Raw genomic sequence first — 22,539 nt, forward strand, 5'->3', positions numbered from 1 at the left:
AAATTTTTAAATATCTTTTTCATTTTTCATGTAGAAATATGAAGACAGTAGCTCGTGGTTAAAATTTTGCCGTGGATTTTCTGGCACACCCTCTATACATGGACATACAACATCGTTGCATGCATCAGATGAAGTAGTTTAAATAACTAAAATCTACTTTCTTGTGATTTAGAAAGGAGTGGCTGAGAGAAGATGCCTCAGATATCCGTCTTTAATGAAAAGTTATTTTTGGAGCGTAGGGGGTAGGTTGATAAATAAAATCGATGTAAAATTCGAAACAATTTATTTAGCTTAAATATAAACATTTTATGCAACAGTAAATAAATTTTGGAACGGAATCATAACAGAATCGACTACTAAACATACAGGATCGTTAGGTTTGATATATTTAAATGTAAAGAAACTGATTAGCAGGCGTCTAATTGCAACAAAGGCTTAACATTTATCATGCTACTTTTAACATTTGCTATGACAGTTCTTATGATACAGACGACACTCAGCGTTAGGTAGCGAAGCACGAGTAGATTTGGCACATATCACATTGCACTGTGTCCGCGCACCGTCACTGCAGCGTCAAATCAACAAGAAGAGTACCAGCAGGAGAGCACCGGATCGCAACACCGTGTCCGACGTACTCCCGGAACTTCCGGAACTTATATTGGGCTGCAAGCTGCTCTCTTCAGTTTCAGTAAGTGGCCCTTGAAAGCCGTTATACAGACGCTTCTCTGTATTTTCTGTTTCGACGTCCTCTTCCATATTCTCATCGTCGGAATCTGCCCGCTCTTGGATCTCCATTTCTGCAACGATAGTCAATATTAAATATTTTAAACAAAAATGTCCGTATCGATCTCCCCCGAATACGTTTTCAAACTTTCAGTTTTATTTGAATATTATCCGAATCTCGAGCTCCCCCTCACTTCCGCATAGTTCCCGAACTTTAGATTCAAATTACGTGGCTACAAATTTCAATAAACGAATACAAACAATCTTGATCTGCTCCATTAATTGGACCTATAATTTTCTTTTTCCCTAAACAAAAACATCTTTAAAAAACTAACGCTATACACGATTTTAAATTAACCGAATCCACGGGAAAGTTTTAATTTGTTTCGGAACGAAAGGTCGACGCGAATTTTACTCCTAAATAAATAAACAATCGACTTAAATCGTTAAATCTGCTTGTCGCTCGCTTATAGGGGAAACGCAGATTCCAATAATTACCGTGATATTTTTCAAATGCTGCCTTTCTCTATAAGGGACAAAAAATACAACGTCGCTGCCGTTTTTAAGCGAAAATTTATGTCGGCATGAATTTCAAATGTACAACCTACGATATATCGCGATAGATCGTAAGACCACACCCGCCCAAAAATAATGGGGACCTCGCAAAAATTCTTCTGAATAACTTAAATAAACTTTCACCCTCTATAGACATTTCTAATTTGCAAACTGCACCAGTGGCGTCTCGCCGATAAAAAATTTCAACTCTTAATTACTCCTAATTAACCAAACACTAACAATGCATACAGTACAGTACGGCTTGCCGTACTAAATGAAAAACAGTAGCACGACAATGTCAGATGTTACTATTCAAGAAGGAAACAAAAATTTGTTATGAATAAAGGATCGGAAGATAAAAAAAAGTACGGAAAGTTTGATTTACAAATAAATTTATATCAATGATGTAAAAACGTTTTAAATTGTTTCAATACAAAACGGAACAACTATCGAACTAACAAAACAGAACAGTAAACTCAATAAAAATTAATTCAATAAAAAATTTAAATGTGAAGAGTCAACGGTCCGACATTTATTAATAATATATAGAAAGGTAATATAATTGGTGAAAAAATTATATCCAACTATTTGTTAGCATCCATTTGTTTGTTTTAGTTATTTAAAGCAAATGCAACCAGAAAACAGGTCGCCACACTATGTTCGTGTCTCTTAGCAAGGGGTAACGGCGCGCCGCACTGAAGAAGTCGGCACGCTGTAGCGTTTTCGTTTACACTTATGAATTGTTTAGAAAAATTTTTAGTGTCACATCAAACTTTATTCGAAACTATATACGCCACTACTGCAGCAGATTCATTTGTTGAGACTTTACTCTCGCCTGTGTAAATTCCTGTGAATTCGAAACCTTCAAAGTGTTTCCACATTTGCGTTCAGCCTGACACCGGTAGCAAATTTTATTTTCCGTTTCTATCACTCACGAAAAGATCGCTAGCAACTCGAGAACGTGGAATATTGTTTACGAAAATATTATTTACGTTTAGAAACGAGACAATTTTTCTCCTGAAACTGCTAATTTTTTAATATTGTTGTGTTAAGTTAATAGTTTGCGTCGACGACGATTTTTGAAACAATTTGAAATATCGCATTCCAGGTTTGTCAAAAAAAATCACAAATATAGAGCTTTTATTTTCTTTCTTTATTCATTTCGCGCTGACTAGAATTTATGTTTCGACCTGAATTCCACGCGCCATTCCAAATTTCGGTTAAAATCCATACAACGGGAATATTTTCACTTTTTTAATCATCCACTAAGGGAACGTGCAAATCTGATGGCACTCGAATCGACATACTGCAACGCAACTAATGAAGAATGACAATCGTATTTGAATTTAATTTGGAATAATGCAATTAGTATTGTATAAAATTACAACCCTAATTGTTATTCGCCCTAAGACTTCGTTTTAATTCGTTACATCGTTTACTCAGTAAACATAAATACGTCAAGATTAAAACTGAAATTCTCTTACAAAAAGCTTGTACGTTGCAGTCGACTCTCTTCATTTTTGCGATTCCCTAATCATAATTTATAACTCGATTCGATTAATTGTTGCTTTCCGTTAGGTTTTTCATATAACAACATCACGAAACGTGAGCTGTGTGTAAATTAGGGAAGGTGTTTAATACACATTATACGGTTTTTAATTAATATTTTGATTAAAACACTACTAGCATAGATAAAACCGTTTTTTTGTGGACAGAGGTTATTAATGGCAGAAATGATTTATTAAATCAAACCTGATGAAACAGCATGGAAATTTAATTGCTTCACTTTTAATATATTCAGTTACTTACCCGAAGACTCGGGAAATATATAGGTTTACATTTTAATGATTCCAGAAGAAAAATATTTATCTCCTAAAGAGTCGTTTCATTATACCAAATCGGATCAATTAAAATTGTTATTTATTTATTTGTTTAGTTGCTCGATCAAGTAACGCGGCGTCTTACTCGTGTCATTACTTTCGTGACGCAAAATAAACGTCAATAATTTCTAAATCAGGAAAAATCTGCTTTACACTTTGTCACAAATAATTTAAAACATTGCTCATTATACGAAAGCATCGACGATCAAACATTTACCAGCTTAAGTGCGTTTGACATGTTAATATTTGATAATCGATAAATAAATTATTTTGTAAACGCGAGTAATTTGTTTAAATGAGTTAACAGCAGTTTTTCTCTCCGAGTAAGTTGGATGCATTCCAATATATTTATGCATAGAAAGCTAAATAACATTCCTGAATACGTAACTGACACTTTCATTATCTAGACACGCCGAGGAAAGCTTCTAATCTCTTTTCTCGCCAATTAAACGCCCAACATTTTAACATTAATTTCACTATGGAGATTGAATCAGATGAAAATATTGCCTTACTTGTACTTCTGCATGGTTACTTAAATAAGGAAAATGAGATTCTGTTGGAGAGTGTAAAGTCAGTGCAGGGGCAGTTTTTAGTGAAAAATTTTAACAGCTTGGAGATTTTGCATATTTAATTTAACTAATAGACCAAATCGGGGCGAAATTTGAGGAATATCTTTTTCTGTAATTCGACTCGAATGGTAATTGCGCCGTTAGAGTGTAATTGGTTTCGTGTCGGAGGCGCAAATGAAGAAATATCGGAGTGCCTGAATAGGAGTCATTTTTGTGTAAGATGGCGCTCGACTGTTGAGGTGTAAAGACAGAAGTGTAGAAAACACGCAGACATTTTTGTCCACGAAATAAATAAAATCCAATGTGTGTACAATCACGCGTCGAATATTAGTGCGAGAACTGTAGCAGATGTATTTGAAATGAGTTCATTTTACGTTTGAATTTGTTTTTGATGCGTCTTTCACCTGAACTAAGTTTAATTTAATTAATTTCAGACTATCTGCATTTAGTTAAATTATAAAATATTGATTTTTAAACTCAGAAATCAGTTGAATTGTGTCTCGAGGATTTCGAGAGCTGTAAATACAGGTGGGGGAGAATGGGGCAAAAAGAAACACGAGTAATAAGAGGTAGAGTGAGTTTCGGTTAATCGGGACGCGCCAGGATAGGAGTCATTTGTCCCGATTAAGTTGCTGCCCCCTTATGCGGATTTACATGTAAATAACTAAAAAGAAATTTTAAAGGCAAAAAATTTCTTCCAGTGATATGTCGGGAAATTTCTAATACCTAAGTGTAGTATTAAAATGACAAAAAAATGTCCCAGATTAAGATTTTTTGAACTACATTTCAGGAAAACTTAGTATTTTTGTTTATCTGTACCATTTACGCAGAAAGAAGAATATTCCTTTCAATAATTCTTGATCCAGAAATTGCTTTGTTGCTTTTGACATTTCTGATTCCTTTACTGACGCTTCAAAAAATATTTTACGCCTATCATGGTCATTGTTATCGACAAAGTATCTTAAGGATTCGTCTTGCAGCAAGATTTAGTTGTAAAGCCTAAATAAATTTAAACAGCTGCAATTTAGGGCTGTAAAGAGAGGTAAGGGAGAATGGGAAAATAAGAAACGGAGGTAAGAAGACGATAATTTGTTTGCCTACAAAAAATATGTATGTATATCAAAATATAAAAATATGCGAAAATATTTAAGTCTATTTCAGATACAGGGTGACTGACGAAAATCCTTTGATGCTGTATCTTGCTTATTTTTTATCCGATTTGAATAAATGGCACGTCAAATGAAATAATTTTGACAACACTTCAATACCAACTTTATAAAAAAAAAATCTTGCGTCCAGTTTTTGACAGATGAACATCAGCTTCTTTTTTTCAAATAGCATTGTACATTTTTTTCTATTCACTATTATAGAGATTTGTCTTCTGAATATAAAAATGCAAATAACTATACCCATTCATTAAACAAAAGTCGAGAAATTAAAGAGTAAATGTACAAAATTTTAAAATCAAGTGACCAAAATAAGCAAGAAAGAAGTTTGTGTGGTGTGGCATTTTTGGAGATAGAATGGACTAGTGGGTCCCTTTTTTATTGATAGCAGTCTCGATCAAACAAAATATCATATTATTTATTATCAACCGAAATAAGCAACTTTCTGGATGAGATACCATTAGCAGTGTTGAATAGAGTCGTGTTTCATTAGGACGGCGCCATACCACATAGTGCACGCATGAATTTTGTATTTTTAAATCATTAAAATCATTTTGGTGAACGACGAATGGGTGCTCATGGAGCTATTCGATGGCCCGCTACATCCCCAGATTTTAATCCATTGGATTTCTTTATCTTCATTCGAAACTTTCGAGACAATGTTTATTTGACCCCACCAGGTACCCAAAAAGATAGTGCGAGTATGTCAGGAAAAACCCCGAAATTTTTTACTGAATGCAAAGGTGGGTATTTCTAGAAGGTATGGACAGTGTCTGCAACAGCATTGAGGAAATTTTGAGCAACTAGGATAGATTTTGTATTGAGTACAAATTTGATTACTTGATTTTTGATTTTCAATTTTTTTCAATTAAAATACATTTTTTGTTTTTTCTTTTAATGCACGAATATTCAGAAGGAGATTCTTTATAAGAACGAATAAAAAAATATATAGAGTGTAATTTGAAAAAAAAAGTTGGCTATCGTCTGTCAAAAAATAGATGTCGAAAAAGTATCGAATAGGATAATAATGAAGTGCTTTTCGAACTCTTTCATTTGATGTGTCATTTATTCAAATCGGATGAAGAATAAGTAAGATACAGCGTCAAAGGTTTTTCGTCAGTCACCCTGTATAAAAAATTTATTTACCATTTTTCAAAATGTTACATAAAAAAAACTCTTAAAAAGCTTGTCTTCTTATAAATTATATTTTTCTTTTTGACGGATTTATGGCGAATGATACAGACTGTCTATAAAAGAATGTAGGATTGCAGATGGCGTTGGAATTTGAATTTGCCACCTCGTTTAAATTCATGAAATACCAATCGCAAACTGTCAAATATTCACGAGCTGTCATCACGAACTCAACTTAACCTCATTTCCGCTTTCGAAGTCCTGCCTTGTTTCTAGCGTTCCTGGTTTGTTTATTCTTAAGAAAGCCTTTTCCAAAGATAGATAATTTCCTGTATGTATTGTCTGCTTTTATATTGAAAATCAGCATAATTTTATAATCTCGCAAATATTTTAGAAGTATGTAATTGCTAAAATGGTCTTCACACTTGAACAAAATAAGTTAATGTCTTACTACTACAACGGTGTTATAAGAGACGGAGAATGGACATACAGCCTTCAAGCTTGCAAAGAAGAATTTTCAACCAATTACCCGAACCAAAATGTTTTAGAGAAGTCTGTGGCAGCTCACATACATCGAATTGTTAATCGTTTTGGTACTGTTGGTAGTGTTGAAAAGAAGAAATCGCCAGATCGTCCCAAGGTGATTGAAGATATAGTTGAAAACATACGAAATCATTTAGAAGAACATCCGAGAACATTCCTTACCAGACTGTCTCTTCAAACTGGTGTACCTCGGAGTACATGTCATAAAATTGTTAAAAAGAACTTGGATTTACATCCATACAAAGTATCAACTGTACAAGAGCTCGTCCCGCATAAATTATTGCAACTGGTTTCATTATAATCTCAATAATGACAGATTGTTAGACTTGAGTTCCTTCTCAGATGAAGCTTGGTTTCATGTATCAGGATACGTCAATTCACAAAATGTTCGCTTTTGAAGTTCTAAAAATCCTGATGTGTTTGTTGAAGCCCCCTTACATCCAATGAGAATTGACATATGGATTGCAGTTTCGCGCAAAAGACTTTCCATCAAACTAATGGTGAGAGATACAGGGAGTTATCATTAACCAGTTAGATGACACGGTTATTTTCAGCAAGATGGTGCGACACCTCATACAACTCGTGCAAATCTCCAGTATTTAAGTGACTTTTTCTGTGATCGTATCATAAGTAGAGGTACAAATACGGCATGGCCTCCGCGTTCGCCTGACTTAACTCCCTTAGACTTTTCTGTGTTCGGCTACTTGAAAGACGAAGCGTACAAACGACAAATGAATAATTTAAATTGGTTAATAGAAGAGATTGCCAACTGTTGTCGTTACATCAATGAACATATGTTACAAAATATTTTTGAAAATAAGAAAGTGGGAGTGAGAACATGTTTAGAGCAAAATGAAGGACACTTCGAACGATTTCTTTAATTTTCATTGTTACTTTTTTAACCGCGTCACTGATGAACCTTCTTCTGAAGTGTACAATAAATACCTACGTAATTTGTTGAGAGTATTGAGACCCATCAATAATGCATTTTGTTATTGTATGTATTATTTTTATTTCATTTTCTTTGTAAACCACATATTTTGTCAAGCTAGGTAACCAGTAAAACCAATTTTCTGTGAGGGTTGCATCGTAGATCATACTAACATTACTCGATTTCTGATGAAAGAGTGGGCAAACTTTCAACGCCTACTACGATCCCACATAATTTTATAGACACTCTGTACGATTTCCACGAAATTAGTATTCTGCTAGAATGGAAACTTCTTTTTTTTTATAAAAGCTTTGCAGTGTCTCGCTGAAGAAAAAACGGTGTATAAATGATTATTAAATTTAACTTGACCTGACCTGACTTAAATGAAATGGTTAGAGTGTTATTTTTTATTAAAAAGAAGAAAATAGAATGAATAGATTCGTGATGATGATGTAGTAAGTAATGTATGTGTTAAAATAATGTGTTGATCGAATTTGAATTGTTCGTTATTAGGGGGTTTCCCCGTGGGACAGGTGTATAAATTCGTAAGAATAGATTCGTTAATTTTTCGGTGGGATGTGCGTATTCGGTCGAGGTGTAAAGTTAGGGGAGAAGTAATAAAAGCGGGAAAGCAATTGACTTAAACCGTTAACAGATATAGATTGTCGTGACGAAAATGGGTCGGATACAAAAGTAGTAAGTGAAATTTTAGCGATTTTTGTGAAAAATCCAATTTCATTTTATTGCGTCGCCAATTCTAGTGTGAGTCTCATCAACATTTCATAGTTTCGAAGCTGTAAATCAGAGAGCAAGTGGAAGTTGGCTTACCATAGAGACGAATGTTGCCTTCGGCGTCGCCGATCGAGTTCTTGGAGATACATTTGTAGCCTCCCAGATCGGATTTGTGGAAGCGGCGTATAACCAGCTTCATCTGGACGCTATAGTAGGAATTATTAATTTCCGTCATGTAGTACTTATCGTTGGTGATGATCATTTCTCCTGCGGAAGGTATCGGGAATAGATAGTGCACTAGAGCTCGAAAGGGAGTGTTCTGTTACCGCTTTCTCTGGTCCAGTAGTTGATTGCCTTCGGCGAAGCCTCTACGTGACATTGTAGAGTGACATCGGTGTTAACCGGGGCGCCCACTAGCTGGTTGGGAACTTGTATCAGGGGGTGAACTGCAACAGAGGGGTTCGCATCATCCGTCAACGGTGTCAGGCGCAGCGCTCCACCCTTCCCACAATACGCCGGAAATAAGCTACGAATGGCCAGCGGAAACTGCACGAAAATGGAGTGTGTCGTGACAATTATGCCGGTGCGGGCCCACGCCGATGCCTGTGGGGTTACCGAGGTGCAAACGGTGCGGCCGCAGCCAACATCTCGCCACCGCCACCGCCGCCGCTCGCGAGGGGAGATACCGCGACAGATATCGCCGGTGATAGCCGCCCCGTCCTGAGAGATGTGCCGAAAGACCACTGACTCATAACGGCCGTGATAAGCTTTCATAATATAAGTACTAGAACTCCGACTGCTCATACTTTTTATCGGGCCGCGAAGTTGCGAACCTCCTTGTACCCTGCACTAACATTTCTTAAGAGATGACTTTCAATTTCAGACTTTACACAGTATATTTACTTAGCGGCCTGAACAGCGGCGGTAGATGTATAGCTGAAATTCATTCCCCTCGACGATAAAACTTTGGAGCGCGATCGAATTATTCACTATATTGTGGCACGGGTAGCGGAACTGAAAACTGATAACAAGTGCCCCAAATTGATTGACTAACTGACTCTTTTTTAAGTGGAAAAATTGAAATTGTTTCCAAACTTACTCGACTACATTGTTTCTTACAAATCGACTGCAATATACGAACTTAGGGGTGAGATATTGGTCACATTCGATACGATAGTGATTTACGGTTATCATTTGGAACGTATCAAGATTAATTTCCGCCCGGCGCGTCCACCGATCGACCTGGACTACACTCGACCCAACAAAATCATTTTAAAATCTACATCTAAATGTCAGTTTGTGCGAATACATTTAATGCATACCTTTTGATGCAAATGTTACTCTCGTACTAAAATCCATTAATAGATGTTAAATATTCCAGAAAGTTTATTAGGAAAGCGGCGCTGGACATTCGTCCTGCGACGTTGGAACGCTCATACATTTATTTATTTAATGTAATACATAAATTACATCGTTCCGTATTGCGTAAATGCATAACCAGTATAAACCTGTGAGCGCTTAGCATACACGTCGGGAAATGATTGAAGTTGCGTCGGCCACGTTTGTATTTATGGTTATGTTTATAATCAGCCGGCATTGTCTACTTAGCGCGCACCCATTACCCCGGGCTATTGTACCGTGTGCATTCCGCCGCATCCATATTCATATGAGCTTTTAAAACAATTGTTCATTCTCGCCTTTATGCAACAAAATAAATAAAAATGCAATACCGCATAGTAAACATCCCGACTGTCAGATCCGCATGTCATCTCTTCTCTAACTTATTGTTACATCGAACGCTGAACCATCGACCTACAGCGCACCCCTCGTTCCGCACACAACAACCCTTTTTTCCCTCTTTTTCCAAGATCGCTGCATAATTACGACCGCGCAAACCGAAACCCAACAAACACAAAATCCACGCAATTGTTCAAACAGTACCATTAACTAGATTTACTGTTCCATTTTTTACACGTGTCGGGACGATTTCACATTTCAAGAAGAAACTCAATCAATCCGCGACCCACCCGGCCCTTTTAATTTATAAAACATAACCGCAATCGTCTGGTTGGTTTTTTTTTTCACAAAACTACACGGACCTCGACTAAACCCTAGATCTGTTTCGCTTAATTCTACATTCTAGCGATTATTTTCACAACGTTTATATTCATTCCGTTCTCATTGTACGTTGTACGTTGGACTATTATAAACGTTTGTTATGTCGTATTTGCCTACGATTTATCGCATTAGTTGAGTCTTTTTCGAGCAGAACGTTACTTGTTCTAGCAAGAAGAAAATATTTTTTTACATTTAAACGTCTTTGGTGATCCATATTAAACGTATAATCGATACCTGGAAATGTAAACAGAGGAATGTCACATAGAAGGCCTTCAGCGTCTGAAGAACTTGCTGAGGCCACGACTGAAGCTCAACCCACAAACATCATTTAAAACATTGTCTTCGAGAACATTTGCATTTTTTTTAGCTACGTGTGAACTTTTTTCATGTTCCAATAAACTTTTAATCGATTTAACAAACGAAATTTGTGACAACTTTTTTATTTTAATTTACGATATTTAGAAGCAACGAAGTAATCACATCAATCCGCAGTGTATATCAAATTGCGTAGGACCTTACGATGTAACAAATATTTTTAATAACCCTGTACCGTATACTGCCCACCCTGACATTCCAAATTAAGATAGAACTGTTTCTTCGATTATTACTGAAAGTGAAAGATAATAAATGTTTTGTCTGGATGCTTGTATTTCAAATATGGAACGGAATGAACACACAAAAAATGTTTAATTTCGTTTGAAGTAGACAGAAGTTGTTTAAAATATTTAACTTACAACATTTAACGACCTAGATCTCCACCAGAGTTCCTGAATAAATAATACGCAAATACAGTGATAATTTTTTGCGATATTTATTCAAGTGAGTTACGTCACATTTCCTAGTAATTTATGTAAAACTCTAAGAGCCAGTTTATTGAAAGACAATTACATATTTAATTCGAATTAAATTTTAATGCGCGATTAACCCATGAATCCGAAACTTCGATTGGTTCAATTTGATCATGTGTTCAGTTAATCCCTCATTTGATTACGATTAACTTAATTTCGCTTCTGTAAACTGGCCCTAAATATACAACGTGTTTCACGTAAAAGTACAAGCCTGACGAAGTCTAAACGCAACACAAAATACATTTCACAATGGGAACTAGATTCATTAAAAATTATAAATTGTGATTTTGGACACCCCTAGCTAACACAATCGCTGGAGAGCTTTTCGGCAAATGTGTGAACAGGGGGAAATTTTTAAAAAATCAGGGATGTACAAACTCATGAAAATCGAATATTAGGTTGTATTTTGAGATCGTCAGGATCGTACTCTTACATGAAACACCTTGTATAATTTCTTTAAAAAAGGAGTTCGATCCTCTTCAAAACTTTTGGGACAAATTGGCTTTATAAGAATTAATCAACGCTGCCTCAAAAAATTGTTGGATAAATAGTAATCTGTTGGAGATGAATCTGGTGCATAAGGGGCTACCTAAACATTTTATAATTAACTTCATCCAGCTTCGTCACCGTCATTGGCAAAATGTGAGATATTGTCATCTTATTTTGAAAAATTGGTCCTTGATGATCTTTGAGACTTTTTCTTTCATCTTCCAAAGCTTTGTTTACTTTTGAATATAACGCACATGAAGATTTTGAAAGAAGACTCATTAAGATTAATATTAAGTAATCAGAAAAAAGTACTAGAGAAAGAAAGCTGGATTAGTTGTCATTAATTAAATAGTTGGATACGAAGTGTCAATAACAAAACGAAGGTAATTTTATTTAGTTAGAGGTCATCTTCTTTAATACACTTTTTTTTTTATTCAAAAAATCTCCATTATTAAAATTAATTAGTTCCACAACATCACCTTTGATGCCTCGCTTGTTATTAAAAACGGTTCAGAACGTGCAATTTGTTGGAGACAAATCAGGCAAATATGGAGGTGCTGAAAAATTTCATTGTTAAATCCATTCATTTTCACTGTTTTATGTTATGAGATGAGAGATCTTGTACTATCATTCATCTCGTCCATTCTTGAATACTCTGATCCCTCTGGCCACTATCTTAACTGTGAAACTCTTCTGTAATTGTTTTATCACTCAAAAAAATAAAAAATTCTTTAAATATGTATTGCTAGTATTGCTACCCTACAACTGACTTTTGTGGCATGGTCCTGAGTTATGTTGCGGTTTTCCACCGGCCACCCATCTAAATATCGGCCGCGGCCCATGTTGCTTAACTTCTCTTACCGAATCATAATTAGCACTTTCAATATGGTAAGGTCGCTATTATTATTATTATTATTAACAGGCACACGGCATCGAAGGCGGATTTATTTATCGTTACAAATACTCTATTCTATCATATCGATCATATTCTATCAAGTATCGGTAATTCCTTTGAAAGGACTATTCATATTATAATTTATTTTTTATACAGCTGGTCTTTACACGTCGTCATGCGAGATGTCGCAATGTGGCAATGCTAAAATCAAGTAATGAAATTACGAAATAACAACTGAAAGCGATTTCTTCGGCGGCCATCCATCCAAACACCAACCACAACCGATGCTGCTTAACCATACATATTTATATTATATTCCTATTTTTGAATATTATTTAAAATCTCTCTTGTTCTCTTTCCTGTTAGATCAGATGTCACATATCGAAATTATCCGACAGCCAATTACTAGGACGTATTTCACTCGACAATATCCTCACAATGTTGAATTGAAACAGATTTTGCAACTGTAGATGGATATCCAACAGCACAGCTCGTTTGTTGGTGAATCCCCATTTTAACGCCCTCTTGCAACTATCCAACTATTACAGAAAGCCCGATTTACACAGTTTAATAACAATTGGGCGCTTGTTGAAAAGATGTATAAGCACCACTCCATAATCACTCAACGATCCCCTTTGGAACATAGATATGACGTTTTTAACCGGCAAATTGAAAATTTAAAGATCAAAACATTAATTACCATAAACGATTCCTCATTCAAAATCAAAATTGACTCTCGCCCTTCCTGAGGCAAATTTAGTCGTCGCGAACTCCATCATCTCGTAATTTGAGGCAGAGTAGTTTGTTCGACAGTGTTAAGTGTGTTTTGACATTTCATCAATTGTCCAATTAGAAATAAGCGAAGTAAAAACATTACGAGTCAAATAGCCCATTATAATAATTGTTTCCGCAAACTAGAGCGAAAGGAAATAAACTTAGAAAATTCTTATCGGTGGAAAAACTCCACCCAAGCGAAATATCGACAAGAATTGTTTTTTTAACAATCATTCACGTACCCACACTTAATGCCTAACCAATTAACGAACAGTTTATTGGATTATGGGCTCGTGTAAATTGTAGCCGCGCGAAAAGGTGTAAATGTGATATTTTTTTACTTACAACTACAACTTCGGAGTTGAAAGAATTTTTACACGTCCGGTGAATTATAGTTTTTAAAAATTGTTCCAGATTAATTACGCGTGACTCGAAACATGTACCCAATTCCACATAAATGTGACACGAAAACGAGTAATGCGATTTGAGAATAAAACTGTACAATTCGAAACGTATTATAATTCTTTCGAAAGTTGCAAACGTTATGTTTGAAGTCTAAAAGCAGTTTTTGTTGTATTCCCAACGAGCGCTCTGTGAGCAAACTTCTCCTACATTCCTATGCTAAAACTAAACAAAGCTTTCCAATTTTAACTGCATAGGTTCCAAATTAGTTCTATCGCTTTATTTAGCTACCATTTGAAATTTGTTTAAAACATCGACCGACTCATTATATTTAGAGGAGCCGTTTGTACGTTTTATCTCTAATTGGACTGGCTTGTTTGGAACGGGTGATTCGTATTATTTTGTAAAAAATAACAATAAAACGAGTGATCTATGTTTTTCGCTTCCGTCGCAAAGCCAAATGATGTTCGCTTCAATTTTGTAAATAGTCCGCAGGTATTCCGTTTTAAATGCCAACAATTACAGGCAGCATGAAGAGTTATAATTTGCACCCTTTTAAAATATGCACAATACAATTGTTCCCAGAATCTGAGTAAATTAGCGAACCTCACAACACCACCATATTCAGGTGATGAATCGTATTGTTATTGAAATTGATTAAATAGTATAAACGCAATTTCACAACACACAAATTGTCTATCAAACTTAAACCATTTAATATCATCGATGACGCCCCCCTCGCCCCAACTCTTACGTTCGTCTCAAATTTGAATTTTATGTTTATCTTAATTTGTTGAAAACATTTCAAATCACCAAGTCCTTCCAAACTTTCCGTTTCATTCTTTTTCTATCTAACGAATGACTAAGTTATTTTTAACCTCGTCCAAGCTATTTTTATTTCGAGGCAAAACTTCTTACATGTTTTTTGTTCAGGTCTTCACCGATAATAACACCTTAAGAATCTCTAGTAAATAATTCGTTTTATATTTTTTTCGCAAGTCGACACAAGACAATAAAAATATTCCACTTGATGAAATTAGAAAAATCCACTACAATATTAAGTGGAGCAGTCTCGCTAAAATATTATCTCTGTTGACGCTACCCGCAAATATAAACTAATTTACTGCAAACTGTACGAATTTTATTATGAGAGGAGTCTGAGCAGGAAGATGACAGCTATCCTGTCATTATCAAGTGCCGAATATGGTTCTCTCAAAGCGGTGAAAATTTGGTATTGTTTCTTTGACTATAATTGAATATACCGCTTATTCCTTATTGCCTTCGGCTCTTAAATGCTTCCTTGACTTGAAGCTTTAAAAATTGGAATCTACGAAACGGATTGAAAAATAGATTAGAAAAAAAGATATGTGGTTTGATTAGAACGAGCATTTATTGAAAAAATATAAGAAAATGAAAGCGGCTTGTGGGTCAAAGGAACATTTGAAATTAAATAAAGCTAAGATGAAATTATGTTTTTATAATTTATATCCGAGTAAACAAAAATAAATTGTAATAAAAGCGTGCTTTTATTTAACTGGTATTTATTTTTCGAGAAATTCAATTATTCAAAATTGTAGCGGAGATGAGTTGCATGTACAATAAATTCAGGAGAGATGAAATCTTGAGATTTATTTGAAATTCCTTTCAGACCTAGTTGTAATTAGTGAAACATTCGTTATTATAGTCCATTTCTTGAAATTGAGAATCGCAAAATGGCTGAAAAGGCGATCGTAGATCCGGCACTTAAATTAATTCCCCCCATAGAAATAATTCACCGATAATGTGCTAGTCCAGTTGTGCTACTGGTAAAATGCACCTGATATAAAAACGAACAAGACAGACATATTTGTTTTTTAAAATAATTTTGTCCGAGTGGGGCGAGTTTGTCAGATGAATACTCACAATGTACATGAAGCATCATCCTCTTGCTGACCGAGGGCGGCACGCCGTTGGCGGCGATGCAGAGATAGGCCCCCATCTCCGACCTCGTCACCTTGGTTAGAGTCAGCATCTCGCCCTCCACGGACAGTTGTCTTTCGGCTCTGCCTCCAGGTCCTCCTCTCGCGACTATAGCGCCCCCGTCCTCCCTTCTCCAGACGATGCGCGGTTTCGGGTAACCGCGAGCTTTGCATATCAGCTTGGCGGAACCACCTTCCGGTACCATCATGTCGCCAGACGTCTCTTCATAAACAATGTCCGGGGGAATTACCACTTCCAGAAAAGCGGTCTGCAAAGACAGCCAATTAGAGGACGTTCGTCGCGTCCCGACTTAAAAAGTAATTGTTTAAGCGGTGCGACTGTCTCCCACTCGCTATATTATAGCGGCGTCCTTATTTATTGCTCTGCAGCCATATTCAGATTGCACAGCGAAAACCCTACATACATCTTTTACCCACTTGTCACTCTCGTGGCAATTCATTAAATGGACGCACTACATTTTCACGTTAACAATACTGTAATGGTGACATTAAATTTTCATCGGGACAGTTAAAAGCACCTCTCTATTCCACCACCCCCTCCCCCACTGTCCCCAATTTTTACGTGGTCCAGACTATCCTTAAAAATTATAACATAATAACTAATACAATTCATTGCTTTTAACCTGAGAGTACCAATCCAGCGTTCAATCATTTCTGGACCAGCTATATCTTCCCAGGTGTATCCATCATTGTTGGAAATTTTTTTCACAAGCTTTAATTAATCAGTGCTTGTTTATGACGAGTGATAGAAAAAAATTGAAATTGTTTTTCGTTTGTCTACGGTTACATTTTCCCACGGGAAAGAGGAGCTTTTAATTTATTTATTTTTTTTGTGAAAAATTCGAATGACATTTCTGTGTGGGACGGGAGTGGAGGGTAAATTATGCGGAATGGCTCTAATAATGCGAAGAAATTTTAATGTGCCGAGGCATAGGACAATAGACGAGACCACATTTCAACCAGGCACAAAACTTGTTGACAGGATTTGGATGGGAAATTCTCAAACAGTCCCCGAAGTCCTCTCGTGAGCAACTACAATTTGTTTGGATCTTATAAGGAAGCGCATCCTACAGCGCCGATCACAAAATTCGAACCGAACTTCGGAAATATAAAAGAGGCAAAAAATCAGGAATTTTTCGATCGACGGTTTAAACTGGTTGCGCGAGCTGCGCCGAAACATACTCCTCCTCCATTAACTGATTTAGACGGCGAACTTTTGTGAATCAATTTGGAGTTAAGTTACATTTATATAAAACATAATAGATATTTTTTAGTAAGTTCGGCACTTAAAAGTTAGCGAAGTTGCGGAAAAAGCTGTGCGAGGCGTGCGACTCAAATGTTGCTGTTAATTTAGTATCTTTGGTCGTAGTTTATGGTTTGTAGGTACATTTTCACATTTAATTAGCTTCCTTAGGCGCAGTAATGTAGTCGCAGTGTTTCGTTTGATCTTATTTCTATCCCTTTTGGTCGATTACCAGTACATCCTACTACTAATGGAGCCTTTCTCATCAATATTGCCACACTATTTAAATAAACAAATTTCGATCGAGGCGCGAATTAAATCGTGCTCGAATCAAATTAGCTTAAGTGAATTTATTCGGAACTCGATTACGACAGTTATGGACACAATTGTAGAAAACCTGTGTAAAACACGCGATTTAAAAATGAAAACATGCAATCAGATAACGTCGGCTTTGTGGATATTCTTTTTCAATTAACCGATTTTAAACCATTAACAGACATTTAAAGCAATTTCGACACATCGATCAGATTATCCGATCAAACCGATTGACGGACAGTTTGACCGTAAGTGGAATTCTTCAGATATTCTTTCACTTAACTGACAGCCGTTTCCTGCGGATTTTCACACAACACCAATTTTATCATTATAAACCTAAATAGTTGAAAGTAATTCTCACAATTATCCTTTAAGAATTATTTAAAAATTTCAAACAGTAAAGTCAAGTTCAAGTTAATTCACGTCTGGAAAGTACAATATGATAAAAAAAAAACAAAGCAGAGCAGGCGTTGCAAATTTTTGTTGATGTCGTAGCGGAATTCTATGCAAATATGCGGCAATGCATGGGCGTAGACAATTTGGGGTTTCAAACGCTGCTTTATAATAAATCATTAGTGTCCGACCGAAGCTTCGGCTTCGGTTTCGGCCAATTTCGACTGAAAATAAGAGTTTCGATGAAGTTTCGGTTTCGGCTAAAAATCGGCCGAACTTTCGGCTCCAGCGTCGCGTGTGGCTCGTTGTTAATTTGATCATTATTAAGTAATACTTATAAATGTTTAATTAAGACTGACAAAAGTTATTTTTTAGTTTGATTTATAATAAAAATAGTAAACATAAGATTTTTTTGTTTATTTTTGGATTGAAGACAGACAGTTATATCTAATTACAAAGGGCTATGTCCAAAAAGTAACTGAATTCAAAAGTTTCGGTTAAAGTTTCAGTTTCGGTTTCGGCTGGAAAACATGGTTTCGGTCGGTCACAATAAGAATATATCTTATGAATTTTAGGCGTTGAAATTATAATTATGCATTTTATTATTATTATGTGATAATGTAACATTTTACATTCGTAAGAATGCGTAAATTACCAGCTTTATTGCCAAACGCGATGCTACTGGTAAGCAGATTTTTGGCTGAAATGTCAAAGGAATGTCAACGATGTGCTGTTGTTAACCTAGAAAACAACTTTCCGATTTCGGCAAAGTTTGCAGACGTTTACTCTAATTCTAAGTAACAATGATCCCAGAATAAGTGATGAAATGGGTTTTACCACAAAACATAAAGCATTAATTTTTAATACTCAATTAATTAATAATAAATTTTTCGAGAGGTGGGCAACCAATAAAGCGACTGTGCAACGTTTCGATAAAACAAAAGATGAGGTAGGAGGTAGCACTCTTGCTTTATTTTCTTTTGGATCACTTGTACAATTTCACTTTAAGACAATATCTGAATATCTTACACACAATTTATTTTAAATAACAAACGAGTTTGTCCGAGTTAGCACCTAAATCCTAAATAATTTAAAATTAGTTTCAATTGACCTTACACAGTACATACTACAAATATAATTTTTATTAAAAATTTAGTCACGAAATCGCAGCTTTTAAATTGATCGATTTTGCGCTGTAACCAGTTGTGTGGTTAAAGCACAACATTCATTGTAACATTTCGGTTCAGTTAATTTAAAACAATACAAGTATTTAGATTTTAAAATTCTTAAGCGATAATGTTTCTTCTTTGTTGTACCAGTTTTTGTTCGATTCATATCTGTCTTTTTCAAAGCATCAAGACCAGCAACTCATTAAATTCTGAATGATAAAATTCCTTCAACAAATCAATAACTCTGACCAACAAACTGTCTGTATTAGAATACAAAATCAAAACGCGCGATAAAATTCAAGATTGACTCAACGAATAAAATTTTATTACACAATATACACAATCAATATGAGTTAAACAATAATTGAGAGAGAATTATTACCACATTTTGATGTAATCTGCAACACCCAGCCCAATTCCTAATCTCTCAACAGTAGATACACTATGAAAGTTCTAGCTCAAAATCCCACGTATTTCTTATGGAGATTCGGTTTACAAATCAAGGTTATTTACCCAATTGTATGTCTGGTTGCCTGCTCATTTATGGCTATTTATAATTACATTTGGTGACATTTTGACTAATTTGCAAAGCGATACTAAGCATTTATATCAGTTGGCTTCAAACTGACTTTATACTGTTGCTCGTTTGAATCAATTTAAATGGTACGAATAGCACTTCGCAAACATTTTTTTACAATGACCAAAAATTTAATTAAATGACACAAAACGTCATGAAGTATTACTTATGACAGAGTTATTTTTACTGTGAGAGATTAAGTAAATTGTACACTCGGCTCAATTAGTGCAAGTATCACCCCTACAAACACATTTGCATATTTCTTTTTGAAACGTGACAATTTGAAATAAATAATTTCAAATAAAAATTGTCCCAATATCTCAAGTTTAAATTAAAAAAAACTCACCTGCATTTTCATCGGATCAGTATTTACTTGGCACATATACTGACCCCGATCTTCTCTCTTAACGTTCCGTATATTTAACGTCCATGTGTTGAAATCGTTGTGTGTTACGGATAATCGTGCGTTGTTGGTAATAACGTGCTCATGGATGGCTAATATTGCCTTGGTGTCCGCTTTTATCCACGCGACCTGATCCAAAATGAATTGTGAACAGTTGTGGTAAACATGCTTTAATTCGATTTCATTTTATTTATTTGAGAAAGAAAAAAATTCGTTATGTTTAAATCGAAACAATCACAGCATCCCTCCCGTCTGATGCATCTGCAGTGCCCTAACTATCACAAATTGAAGAAAAAAACTGATGTCAACCTAAAGACAATAATATCTTATTCTATGTCTAGATACGAGTGAAAACACAGAAGAAAATATTTCATAGCTTTTACCTGCTTCAACTCAATTAAACTAATTACACACCAACTCCACTAACCTTCGTTGCTTACGCTAAGTTTAAGATCGTACGGTGTTCATGCAGAACTGTGTTATTTCGGTAAATTGAATTAGGGATTCGCACATTGTTTGTGTGGCGAATGTACAAACTGCGTTCTTTTTAATGTTTGTTAATGCAGCTAATTAGAAGTGAGTGTTGCGAACACCCTCAAAAACGGGAATTAACGCGGAATCAGAAACTAATCAATTAAACACAGTTTCTCGTTACAAAATATATTTGTTCAAACAAACAACACTTCGCTGTATCGTGAAAATTAAATCCGGAATTGATCAAAGAGTTACACTAATTTGGTGGATGCGCCGGGTCTGATCAATTTCTATTATTAATTAATAACGGAAAGAATCTTGTCTAAGATATTACCTTTCATAATCAAGTCCTATGATGATAAAAAGAAAGTAAAAAATTTATTAATTAAATCTGGAAAGTGTACCCTAACTAAGAACATCAAGTACGGTTTATAAAGTTTAACGTTTTGTTTGCATATTTAAATGAAATTATGTTTTACTGTTTCTTGAGACCACAAAATAGCATTTATATATCCCTTAATTATTTTCGGGAGAAATTCAATTTTGATATTTCTGTACACACATTTATTTATTTGTTTTATATTAATTTGTTTCATCGTCCTGGGGAAAGAAATTCAGCGCTCGGGGAAAAATCCTGAAATTTTATTCAAATCATTTGCATTTAAACGTAACTTATTTAATTACAAATTACATGTTTATGTCTACTACCTAAGTAAAAGTTGATAATGCGGTGGAACACTAAACACTCCCCTTATCCTTCATCTGCATAAAAGAGACTTTACAAAACGGCGCATTAATTTGAACGGTCGCAGCTTTATTAAATTTTCTCTAAATTTTTCTAAAATTCTTCAACAATTTACTCGACAAACAGTATGCGTTCTTTTTACATACTGACGCCACCTATCCTTTTATTTGTAGACAACGAAGTAATTAAAAGTTATTTCAGGACAAAATGAGCTTAAATTGATTTTGCATAAAATGAAAACATCCTCCAAGTATTTCTAGTAAATTTCAGGCCGCATACCATTCCTTCAGAATTTTATTAGAAATTGCGTTTTTCAAACAGCAAATTTCACTCCATACCAAACTCTTTTCCATCATTATTACTTATATATTTAGCAAGTTCGATATCGGGTTATCCGCCTCACTGCGATATTAAAAATATGTATAAACAACGACCCAAATATTTTCCCAGAACTTGACCATTATTAAATCATTCCTTCGGGTAGCAATTTTATATTATACATTAATTCCAATAATAATCACATCATTTTATCTATCTTTGTAGATCATACTATTGCTTTATAAAACTTGAAACAAGAAACAGAAGATCAAAATTTCATAATAATATTTAAGATTTGTTTGAGTTACAGCTTTTGCTGAAATGATTTTTCATAATTTAGAACTTGTCCCTATGGTGTAAATGCTTTTTTCCTCGCCTAACGCTCTCTAAATGAACCCACACATGTTCAATTACACTGAAATCGGTACGTTCTCGAGGCCTGACGAAGTTTGAACAATACATATAATTTTATTTTTGTAGTGAATCTCATCAATATACCGATTTATGAATATCTAAATTTACTCAGAATTTTGTCAGTTTTCAAAATAACCTAAAATCTAGGTTCATCCATTGATTTTCTTACAATACATATATCTATTCTCTTGCGGCAGGAAAATTATGGCCACGCATTTCTTTAAGCTTAGAAGATATCTGCCTATTGTTAATGGATTCTCTTTTCTATTTTTAATTTAAAATCTTCACATTTCTGTAATTATTTGTAGTCTCTTCTTCTTATTTTCATTCATAAATAAAATTTTCATGTTAACATGAATCATTTTTGCACATTTGGTTCCACTTTTCTATTAAAATTTTAAATAACTCCAGTGCCTGAATTGTTTTTCGTTTAATTACTCATAAATCAAACCACACGTTTTAATCGTACTTAAATCTGGACTTTCTGGAAGCTAATAATGTTTGAACAATGAAAAGTGAAAAAAAACAACAACATTATAAGCTACTTTGAATACCATAGGAGCTACTAGAAGTAGTATAGTATAGTTTTCCTTAATTCTAAATATTGGGGAAATATGGTCGAGTATTATTCATCTAAATTTAAGTTGAAATCTGTATTATAAACTTCATCCAAAAAATAAAATGTATACTATCTCATAGTACCAAAAAAATTAAACGTTGGTTGTGAAAAGTCTTCATTCCAGTTGCCTTTCT

The 22,539-nt window shown here is 34.9% G+C and overlaps 1 protein-coding gene across 8 annotated transcripts in view; it reads right to left on the bottom strand.

Annotated features, from left to right (window-relative positions):
* Positions 1–266: 266 nt before the first annotated feature.
* The window catches only part of LOC138140268 (lachesin-like), a 97,433-nt gene continuing 75,160 nt past the window's right edge, over positions 267–22,539 (bottom strand). For all 8 annotated transcript variants that reach the window (XM_069061168.1, XM_069061166.1, XM_069061164.1 and 5 more), the window contains 5 exons: positions 19,779–19,964; positions 15,659–15,983; positions 8,557–8,676; positions 8,327–8,497; positions 267–797 (listed from right to left, as the gene is read on the bottom strand). In XM_069061168.1, the coding sequence (XP_068917269.1) occupies positions 574–797; positions 8,327–8,497; positions 8,557–8,676; positions 15,659–15,983; positions 19,779–19,964 (1,026 nt within the window). In that variant the 3' untranslated portion in view covers positions 267–573. The remainder of the gene's footprint in view (positions 798–8,326; positions 8,498–8,556; positions 8,677–15,658; positions 15,984–19,778; positions 19,965–22,539) is intronic.

This window comes from Tenebrio molitor, chromosome X (assembly GCF_963966145.1).
Source record: "Tenebrio molitor chromosome X, icTenMoli1.1, whole genome shotgun sequence".
NCBI lineage: Eukaryota > Metazoa > Arthropoda > Insecta > Coleoptera > Tenebrionidae > Tenebrio > Tenebrio molitor.